The sequence below is a fragment of the Dunckerocampus dactyliophorus genome, chromosome 2, assembly GCF_027744805.1.
Source record: "Dunckerocampus dactyliophorus isolate RoL2022-P2 chromosome 2, RoL_Ddac_1.1, whole genome shotgun sequence".
NCBI lineage: Eukaryota > Metazoa > Chordata > Actinopteri > Syngnathiformes > Syngnathidae > Dunckerocampus > Dunckerocampus dactyliophorus.
The window spans coordinates 3436936-3448050 of NC_072820.1; the positions used below are offsets into that span (position 1 = coordinate 3436936).

Genomic DNA, 11115 nt, shown 5'->3' on the forward strand with positions numbered 1-11115 from the left:
TTGATGCCACACACCGTTAAAAACGAACATGAAGAAGAATACTATGCTTGTTTTTCCCTCCTCTTTCTCCCCTTTGTATTAAATACATACTATATATATGCATACATTTATGTATGTATATACAGTACATACAAATACGTATAGATACCCAAGTACTCAACCTACGGATACACACCAGTAGATGGTGGTATGGACCTCAAACGTTGGTTGTGACCCGCCATAAAGAAGACAAAAAATTGCGCATGCGTACTACAAAGTAAAACGGTACTGCTGCGTGTGCTTGCTAGCTGCTAACAAAGAGATCAACACATCGTTAAGCAGCGCTCAAGTGAGTGTTGTGATTGTTTGAAAATGTGTAAAGTACAAATGTTGAAAGCGTTGGTGAATCAGCGACTAACGGCGGCAGTTGAAGAAATATTTCAAGTGTTTCAAAGAACGATAGCAGAGTACGAGGAGGAACTTTCTCGAACAAAAGAGGAGAACGAGCGGCAGCGTCAAATCCTGGACGCTATTTTCAAGAAGCCTCGAGTTGTGTTATACAGAGAAGGTTTGTCCACTTTTTAATCATTATGATTACATTATTCCTAAACGGCCCATCGCCAACTATATTATTGTTTATTTTTTGTTTGTTTGATGCTTTCAAAAATAATACTTCGCCCGTGTCAGTGTCCTTGTCCGTGCATGCCCTTCATTGCTACTTGTTTTGTGTTACACTATTTCAATTACTAACACCACTGGATGTGTGTTTTATATACTGTAGGGAGTAACGACGAGAGGGTTCTCACTCTCAGGAAAACAGTGTCCCTATCATTTTGGTATAGAATTGCAAGTCACAAACTACGGCTGAATCCCAGTTTCACTCTGTCCCGACGCAACACGTACCGGAAACGCAATCGGTTCTGCGCATGTGCAGAAGGCGCCTACATCCGGTCGACCTATTTTTCGGCAGTCACTTGCTAGGCATGTGTAATCTACGCCAACTGTCGATCTATTTTACGGCACCAATATACCATATATACCATCATTGCACTCTGCTTATGGTTGTTTACGTTGAAATATCACTGCATTTGATGTGTTTTATTGTATTTATGTATGTTACACGTCACCGGATTTGATGTGTACGTCTGCGCTACGTCCATTGTGTACGTTTTGATGTACTTCTATCTTGGTGGATGTCATAAGACGATACAAACGTCCGGATGCTAACAAAGTTTTTTAGTAAGAGACACAAATAAAATGACCCCCCAATATGTGACGTATATGAAGTATGGTTATTGACCATTTATGTTCATACATTCCAAACAATATTAACTACCACAGCATGTGACGTCGCAGAAGCGCAATCGTAAAAATGTGCTAAAGGAGGAAGTACCGTAGGTCTTGCGCATGCGCAGAACCGATTGTGTTTCTGGTACGTATTGCGTAGTGACACACCCCTTAGCCCTTCCACCTCGTGTTTTACCCCCAAACTGTGACATTTATTGCCAAAGATAGACCTCTAAGAAATAACAGCTTACAACCAGCACGGTACACTTTTGTTTCCAGTGAACAGATAACTTTTGTTATAGATATAAGCTTACCGCTGAGTTAGTTTATCCGTAATCAGAATAATCAGGATAAAAGTTGCATCTTTGTGTGTAGCTTGAAACACCACGGGGGAGTAAGAGCGAATCAGGAGGGGAGCTTAATGTCAGCTGACTGATGTCATATGACATCTACCATGGGCAAGTCCAACCTGTGCTGGGCCTTTTTACGTAGAGTGCAGGGAATATGTTCATATGTCAGGTGTCACAGATCACAGCTGCTTGTCGCATCCCGTGTGTGGAGCCCATTAGTCCTCAGCCCTAATCTAAAGAAACATCTGTCAATATCAATATCAAACATATCAATATCAAATCTTACATATTAGGTTTTTCAAAAAGTTACACAATGATCACTTTAAACAATTACATTAATCAAGGAGTAATTCCTTTAGTAAGTAATTAAAAAAGTAAGTAATTTGTCCAACACTGACTAACAATAAGGCCATTTGAAGCGATTGTGTCAAAATGGAGTGTACTACCTGGCTGTAACCAGCCAAGGTGCTGTTGATTCACAACTATTCCATAGCGTGTTTGTCTTTTTATGTCCAACAGAAGTCAGTGCAGAACATCTTCCACCTGATCAGGAGGAGCCACAGCCCCCCCACGTAAAAGAGGAAGAGAATGATCACAGCATCAGTCAGGAGAAAGAGCATCTTGAAGGACTGGAGGAGTTTCCAGGGATTGGTGTCCCTGTGAAGACTGAAGATGATGAAGACAAAGGTGGAAGTGAGGAGAAGAGAGGGGGGGAGCCTCCAAGCAGCCGCTCGACTCAACACATGACAACAGAAGCTGATGGAGACCACTGTGGAGGATCACAAGCAGACAATGGATTAGCTCCACTATCAGATAATGACAACACGTCACTCTCTCCTGACACTGATGATGAAGGTGCTAAAGCTGATATGACATGTCACACTGACAACACACACTTTAAATGCTCTCACTGTGACAAAGTGTTTAAATACCGTTGGAATATGAAAACACACATGAGAATACACACAGGAGAGAAACCATTCATGTGCTTATTTTGTAATGCAAGATTTTCTCGGAAGGATCAATTGACAATACACACAAGAATACACACTGGTGAGAAACCTTTTACTTGTTCAGTGTGTAGTAAGGGTTTTGGAAATAATCAACATTTGAAAACACACATGAGAATACACACTGATGAGAAACCTTTTACTTGTTCAGTGTGTGGTCAGGGCTTTAGACATAATCAACATTTGAAAGCACACATGAGAATGCACACTGGTGAGAAACCTTTTCCCTGTTCAGTGTGTGGGATCGGTTTTAGACAAAATGAACATTTGAAAACACACATGAGAATACACACTGGTGAGAAACCTTTTCCCTGTTCAGTATGTGGGATCTGTTTTAGACAAAAGGAATATTTAAAAACACACATGAGAACACACACTGGTGAGAAACCTTTGACTTGTTCAATGTGTGGTAAGGGTTTTGGACAAAAGTGTGAGTTGAAAGCACACATGACAAAACACACTGGTGAGAAACCTTTTACTTGTTCATTGTGTGGTAAGGCTTTTCGACATAATCAATCTTTGAAAACACACATGAGATCACACACTGGTGAGAAACCTTTTACTTGTTCAGTGTGTGGTAAGGCTTTTGGACATAATAAACACTTGAAAACACACATGAGAATACACACTGGTGAGAAACCTTTTGCCTGTTCAGTGTGTGGGATCGGTTTTAGACGAAATGAACATTTGAAAACACACATGAGAATACACACTGGTGAGAAACCTTTTGCCTGTTCAGTGTGTGAAATCGGTTTTCGAAAAAATGGAAGTTTGAAAGCACACATGAGAATACACACTGGTGAGAAACCTTTGATTTGTTCAGTTTGTGGTAAGGGTTTTGGACATAATCAATGTTTGAAAACACACATGAGAACACACACTGGTGAGAAAGTGGTGAGTTGCAGTGTGTGTGCTAAAGGATTCTCTTATAAGTACCAGCTTAACAAGCACAAGTGTGCTGGTGAGAACAGCAGCAGTAAATGAAGTAGCAGGATGTGAAAAAAGCTGTCAAGACTTGGGTAATTTTGACTTTCTAGAAGAAACCTTTTACATGTTCAGGGTCTGATTTTGGTTTTGCACAAAATCGATATTTGAAAATACACAATGGAGAAAACCATTTTACCTTTATCTGTTCTGTGTGTGGTTATGGTTTTGCACAAAATCAACAAACGACCCCCACATGTTTATATGTAACGGCCCCTGTCGGCCCTTTGCCTCACTGAATCTTGAGTGCCCGTATGTTTGACCATACCCACGCCCAATAATACGGTGCACCTTATATGTGTGTTAAATACAGAAATAGCACCCATAACTGAGACTGTGCCTTTTAATACGGTGCACCTTGTGATCGCGAAAATATGGTATTTCAACTTTCTTTTTATGTAATCTTTGTGAGTTTTCTTTTAATATTATGACTTTATTCCCATAATATAACTGTCCCCCTCATATCATTTCCGAAAAAATGACTATTTTGTTTTGTTTCTCATCTTACAGCTTTAAAAAATATTTTCTTTCTTTAATATTTAAACTCTATGCTCCTAAAATGACAATAGCAGAAGGGATACGTATGACCAAATACAAATTAACGGAGTGAATTTTGAAAAAGTGGAAGAATATAAATTCCTTGGGGTTGTAATAGATGAAAAAATGAGTTGGAAATCTCATATTAAATATATACAACAAAAGGTGGCAAGAAATATCTCTATATTGAATGAAGCAAAATATGTTCTTGACCAAAAATCACTCTACACGCTGTACTGTTCCTTAGTATTAGCATATTTAATGTATTGTGTGGAGATATGGGGAAATAATTACAAAAGCAATCTTCACTCACTCACTGTACTGCAAAAAAGATCTGTGAGGATAATTCATAATGCCAAGCATAGCGAACATACAAACCCTCTATTTTTAAAATTGCAGATATTAAAATTCGCAGATTTAGTAACCTTACAAACCGCCAGAATAATGTATAAAGTTAATAACAACTCGTAACCCAAAAATCTCAAACAGTATTTCTCAATCAGAGAGGAGAAATATGATCTTAGAGGAAAATTAAACTTTAAACATTTATACGCGAGAACAACGCTGACAACCCACAGCATTTCCGTGTGTGGAATTAAACTATGGAACGGATTGAGTAAGGAACTCAAACAATGTACAGAGATGAGCAAATTCAAAAAACAAGACAAGCAGTTGATGTTTGCTAAATACAAGGCAGAAGAGTCCTGATCATCACAATGATGTTCTGTCAGGTTTTTTTATTTTTATTTTTTTGTTTATATAAAAAAGTTCTGTTCTTTATTCATATTTATTTTAAACATTTATTTATTATTATTATTAATGTGTATATATTTTTTTTCGGGGGGGGGGGGGGGGGGGGCGTGTCTTACCGTTATCTATTATGTGTTATCCTGACTATCACAGAAAACATGACATGGAATGCAGGAAGTGAACTACATGTACTGTACAAGATGTAGAATGGAAGGGGGGTAGGATTAAATAAGCTTTGCTTCTTCCTACTCCTTTTGGACATGTGGAACTGTGAAAAAAATGATTCATGAGATGTATTCCATTGTAACCTTCATGTTCAAATAAACTAAACCAAACCAAACAATATTACGAGTTTATTCTCATAAAAATTGTGACTTTATACTTGTTAGAATATGACTTTTTATTCTTGATATTTAGACTTTATTCCCGTAAAATTAAAGCTCTATTTTACCCATTTCTACTCTTGCCACCCCACGCTCCAACTGTCGTCTTTGAAATTTTCTTCTTGTAATATTAAGAATTTGCCATATTTTGATATTATTCCCATCATATTATAACTTTTTCCCCCAACCTAATTTTTCAAAAACTACAATTAAAAAAAGTCACAATATTTCAACTTTCTATTTAAATAATCTTTGTAATTTTTTTCTTTGTGTTGACTCGCATAATATTATAACATACCCCCAACCTACTAGAATACAACTTTTTACTCTTTACAGTATATTTGGACTTTATTCCCGGAAAGTTACAGTTGTTTGTACCATTTGTACTTATGTTTACTTTTACCCCACTTGAAATATTATGACTTTATTCCCATCATATTCCATTCCATTTTCCTCCGCTTATTCGGGTCCAGGTCGCCGGGGCAGCAGTCTTAGTAGGGAAGCCCAGACTTCCCGGTCCCCGACCACCTCCTCCAGCTCCACCGGGAGGACACCAAGGCGTTCCCAGGCCAGCTGTGAGACATAGTCCCTCCAGCGTGTCCTAGGACTTCCCCCGGGCCTTTTCCTGGCTGGGCATGCCCGAAACACCTCACCAGGGAGGAGTCCGGACTAGATGCCTGAGCTGGCTCCTCTCGATGTGAAGGAGCAGCGGCTCTACTCTGAGCTCCTCCGGATGACCGAGCTCCTCCCTATCTCTTAGGGTGAGTCCCGCTACCCTACGAAGAAAACTCATTTCAGCCACTTGTATCCGCGATGTCGTTCTTTTTGTCATGACCCAAAGCTCATGACCATAGGTGAGGGTGGGAACATAGATCGAACGGTAAATTGAGAGCTTTGCCTTCCGGCTCAGCTCTCTCTTCACCACGACGGTCCGGTACAGGTATTATTGCAGACGCTGCGCCGATCCGCCTATTAACCTCATGCTCCAACCTTCCCTCACTCGTGAACAAGACCCCGAGATACCCCGAGGACGTCATTCCCAACCCGGAGGGAGCAATCCACCCTTTCCCGACTGAGAACCATGGCCTCAGATTTGGAGGTGCTGTGTCTCATCCCATAAGCTTCACACTCAGATGCAAACCGTCCCAGTAAACGCTGCAGATTACAGCCCGATGAAGCCATCAGTCCGCCACATCGTCCGCAAATAGCAGAGATGAGATCCTAAGGCCCGCGAACTGGACTTCCTCGACACCTTGGCTGTGCCTAGAAATTCTGTCCATGAAAATTATGAACAGAATCGGTGACAAAGGGCAGCCTTGGTGGAGGCCAACGTTCACCGGAAACAGGCTTGACTTACTGCTGGCAATGTGAACCAGACTCCTGCTCCGGTTGTACAAGGTTGTCCTTCAGTTGAAGTCGACTATGGATTTCGCGCACTAGAGGAAGTCATTTATTATCGGCACTTCCGATTGTGGCTGACAAGACCAATGCAGGAATGGCAATCGGCTGCATCTGGAACAGATGTGGCTTGATGGCATCGCTGGAGTACATGCCTTCCGCTTGGCTCTCTTCTCCTTGGCGGCTGCGTGTATCTTTTCTTCTCCAATCTTGAGTTGCTTCTGGAGAATCGTACGCCATTTGCTGCGGTCAGCTGCTACCTCTTCCCAGTTCTCGGTGTTGATGTTCAGGGCTTTCATGTCACGCTTGCAGACATCTTTGAATCGCAGGTAGGGCCGACCAACACTTCTCTTGCCGGAGGCAAGTTCTCCATAAAGAATGTCCTTTGGAATGCGTCCCTCCTTCATCCTTTGAACATGACCAAGCCATCGGAGCCTACGTTGTCTAAGCAGAGTGAACATGGTGGGAAGTCCTGCACGCTCCAGAACCTGGGCGTTGGAAACTTTGTCACTCCAATGAATGCCGAGTATCCTACGAAGTAAGCGCATGTGAAAGCTGTTGAGTTTGCTCTCCTGACGGGAGTATGTTGTCCACGTTTCACTGCCATAGAGGAGAGTGCGGATAATGCAGGCCATGTATACTGCCTTTGTTGGAATTGTCAGCTTTTGATTCTCCCAGACGCGGGCGGTGAGATGTCCCATTGTTGTGGCAGCTTTGCCGATGCGCTTGTTGATTTCGGCATCCACAGACAGGTTGTCACAGATGGTGGATCCCAGGTATGTGAATTGATGCACGACTTCGAGTTGGTAATTGTCGATGTGGATGGCAGGTGTTGTGTCCGCATCCTGACTCAGCACGTTGGTCTTTTTCAGGCTGATTGTCAGTCCAAAGTCTTTGCAGGCCTGGGAAAACCTGTCCATGAGGCATTGAAGTTCTTGCTCAGTGTGCGAAGTTACAGCAGCGTCATCAGCAAAAAGCATGTCCTTAATAATTTTCTCCATCACTTTTGATTTTGCTTTCAGTCAAGCTAGGTTGAAAAGTTAACCATCAGATCTTGTACGCATATGAACACCTTCAGTTGTGGTTCCAAAAGCGTGATTTAGAAGCATGGCAAAGAAGATTCCAAAGAGGGTAGGCGCAAGAACACCTTCCTGTTTCACTCCGCTCTTGATGTCAAATGACTCAGACATACTGCCTTCATATTGGATTGTTGCTTTCATGTCGTCGTGAAAGGATCTGATGAGGCTGTGAAGTTTTGGAGGACAACCAATCTTTGGGAGGATGCTAAAGAGCCCTTCCCTGCTGACAAGGTCAAAGGGCTTGGTCAGGTCTATGAAGGCTATGTATAGTGGCTTGTGTTGTTCTCTGCATTTCTCCTGAAGTTGACGCAAGGAGAAAATCATGTCCATAGTTGAACGTTTGGACCGGAAGCCACACTGCGACTCGGGGTAGACACGCTCTGCAAGTTTCTGAAGGCGCACAAGAAGGACACGGGCGTAGAGTTTTCCAACAATGTTCAGGAGAGAGATACCTCTGTAGTTGTTGCAATCGCTTTTATCACCCTTGTTCTTGTAAAGGGTGACAATCTTGGCATCCCTCATGTCTTGTGGAAAAGCTCCTTCTCTCCAACATTGGCCTAGGACATCGTAAAGAGGCTGTAGTAAGGAGTCTTTGCAGCACTTTATTAAGTCAGATGGAATGCAATCGGTTGCAGGTGCTTTTCCGCAAGCCAGGCTGTCAATTGCTTTGCAGAGCTCGGCTAGGGTTGGTTCAGCATCTATTTCCTCCATGATGGGCAGAGGTTCGATGGCATCAAAGGCAGAAGCAGCAACAGTGTTCTCTCTTGAGAACACTGTTGCCGTTTGGAGCAGGGATGACGCCATGATACCTTGTGTCGAGGCTTTGTCTCGAAGAATGAGTTGGTCACGCAGAGTCCGTTATAAGAGCAAAACTCTAGCAGACGCTGTCCCTTCTCGTTGATCTTGCCAACTCCATGGTGTCCAAGACAGAAAGGCCAGGAATCATGATCGGCACCTACACGAGCGTTGAAGTCACCCAGGATGATGACATGTTCCTTTGGGGGTATGTTTGTGATGATGTTGTTCAAGCTTGCATAGAATTTGTCCTTAGCTTCTGATGAAGAGGTGAGAGCTGGGGCGTAAGCACTGACAAGAGTGACGAAGCCTTCGGAAGTGTGGAGACGGACAGTCATCAGGCGTTCAGATCCCTTATCTCCTGGTTCAACCATCTTTAACAGGGAATTTCTGACTGCAAATCCAACTCCATGCTCACGGCGGTCCTCAGCACTCTCTCCTTGCCAGGAGAAGGTGTAATCTTTCTCCTTGAGCGTTCCTGTGTCCGCAAGGCGAGTTTCTTGAAGAGCTGCGACATCTACCTTGAGTCTTGATAGTTCTTCGTTGATGACGGCTGTCTTTCTTGCATCACTGATTGCATGCAGGTCTTGGGATAGACCAGATGTCATTGTTCGGACGTTCCAGCTTCCCAGTTTTAGGACTGAGGGTCTGTTTGCTTTTGTTGTTGTTTTGCCTGTTGCGGGTCTTGCAGTCTGCTTATCGGTTTTTGTCCTAATCCCCAAGCACCCATTGAGGAAGGCAGACTGTGGCGGGATAACACCTAATTGGCTGGGGTCTCCCGGGTCTGTCCGGCATCCTCCCCCGCCATCTAATCCAACTCATCACCAGGTGGTGATCAGTTGACAGCTTAGCGCCCCCCTCTCTTTACCCGTGTGTCCAGAACATGCGGACGCAGGTCTGATGGTACGACTACAAAATCGATCACAGACCTGCGGCCTCGGGTGTCCTGGTGCCATGTGCACTTATGGACATCCTTATGTTGGAACATGGTGTTTGTGATGGACAAACTGATTCGCACAGAAGTCCAACAACAACACATCGCACGGGTTCAGATCCAGAAGGCTGTTCCTCCCAATCACGCCCCTCCAGGTCACACTGTCAGTGCCCACATTGAAGTCTCCCAGCAAAACAACGGAGTCACCAGTTGGGGTGCTCTCCAGCACCCCTCTGATGGACTCCAAGAAGGCTGGGTACTCTGAACTGCCGTTTGGCGCATATGCACAAACGACAGTCAGGACCCTTTCCCCAACCCGAAGGCGTAGGGAAATGACCCTCTCGTTAAGGTCGTTTAGGGTCTCGTCTACGGGGGGGAGATCCCATGCTGAGCCCGGCCGGGCCCCACGGGTGAGAGCCCGACCAGCAGGCGCTCGCCTGCGAGCCCCTCCCCCAGGCCTGGCTCCAGGGTGAGGCCTCGGTATCCCACGTCCAGGCGAAGTGCGGTCTCTCCTCGTGTGTTTCTTCATAAAGGTCTTCTGAATCACTCTTGGTCTTGATAACATCCGGAGTTACTAAATATATTATGCAAGACATTTTTTAAAGATAAATAAAGATAGGTTTTGCACAAAATCGATATTTGAAAACACACAATGGAGAAAACCGTTTTACCTTTATCTGTTCAGTGTGTGGTTAAGGTTTTGCACAAAATCAACATTTGAAAACACACGTGAATAAACACTGGTGAGAGACTTTCTTGTTCAATATGTGCACAATCCCATCTCATCACGTGCATGGGTGGAGTGTGCTGGACCGTGGCGCCTCCTCCCTGTTCCACGACACCTGTCCACCAGGCGGGGCTGCAAGGTTAGAGGCGTTGCGAATGAGGAGAGGAGAGACTGGCGGGGCTGGTAGACGTGATGTCAAATCCATCACTGGTAATGAAACATACCAATGATTTTATTTTCCCTAATATACACACACACACACACACACACACACCTAGAAATCATCTCTGTAATTCCGAATTCAGCTCCCCATTGGTGCAATGTCTTTTAGATGTCTTCAAGCTCTTTGTCTTCACGTTATTCGCTGATTTCAGTCTGTGATCGTTCTGCTAACCTCGTGATGGAACAAGCTTTTCTCCACCCCTTTGCCCTGAGAGCCAGCTGTAGGAAAAAGCCGTGAATCTCCAAGATGACACTTTCACGTACACACAACACGTTTAACTGTAATCATTCACATTTTATTGTTATTATTTATTATTGCACTCCAAGTTTGACCTGATCTCTTCCATATTTACTTGGTTATTTATTCTTATTGTATTTTCTTATTTCTCATGTCTTGCCTCGGTTGTTTTATTGTGTGATTAAGTTCATGATGACATTTTTGCAGAGCTGCAGGAAATGTGAAATTCTCTTGGTGATTAATAAACTACCTACTGTATCTATCTATCTGCTGTATCTAAAATCACTCCACACTCTTCACTGTTCCTTGGTATTACCATATTTAATGTATTGTGTGGAGATATGTGGTAATAATTATAAAAGCAATCTTCACTCACTCACTGTACTGCAAAAAAGATCTGTGAGGATAATTCATAATGCCAAGCATAGAGAACATACAAACC

General features: G+C 43.2%; 1 protein-coding gene across 1 annotated transcript; it reads left to right on the plus strand.

Annotated features, from left to right (window-relative positions):
- Positions 1-268: 268 nt before the first annotated feature.
- On the plus strand, positions 269-4983 carry LOC129177910 (gastrula zinc finger protein XlCGF57.1-like). Its single transcript, XM_054769526.1, has 2 exons — positions 269-547; positions 2136-4983. Exons 1-2 carry the CDS (start codon positions 352-354, stop codon positions 3608-3610), a joined length of 1671 nt encoding a protein of 556 aa, XP_054625501.1. The 5' UTR covers positions 269-351; the 3' UTR covers positions 3611-4983.
- Positions 4984-11115: the final 6132 nt, after the last annotated feature.

What these genes read in the sequence shown, in the direction of transcription:
- LOC129177910 (XM_054769526.1), top strand. Translation starts at nt 352, where the DNA reads ATGTGTAAAGTACAAATGTTGAAAGCGTTGGTGAATCAGCGACTAACG. An exon ending in AGTTGTGTTATACAGAGAAG is followed by an intron (nt 548 to 2,135) that starts GTTTGTCCACTT and finishes TATGTCCAACAG; the next exon opens with AAGTCAGTGCAGAACATCTT.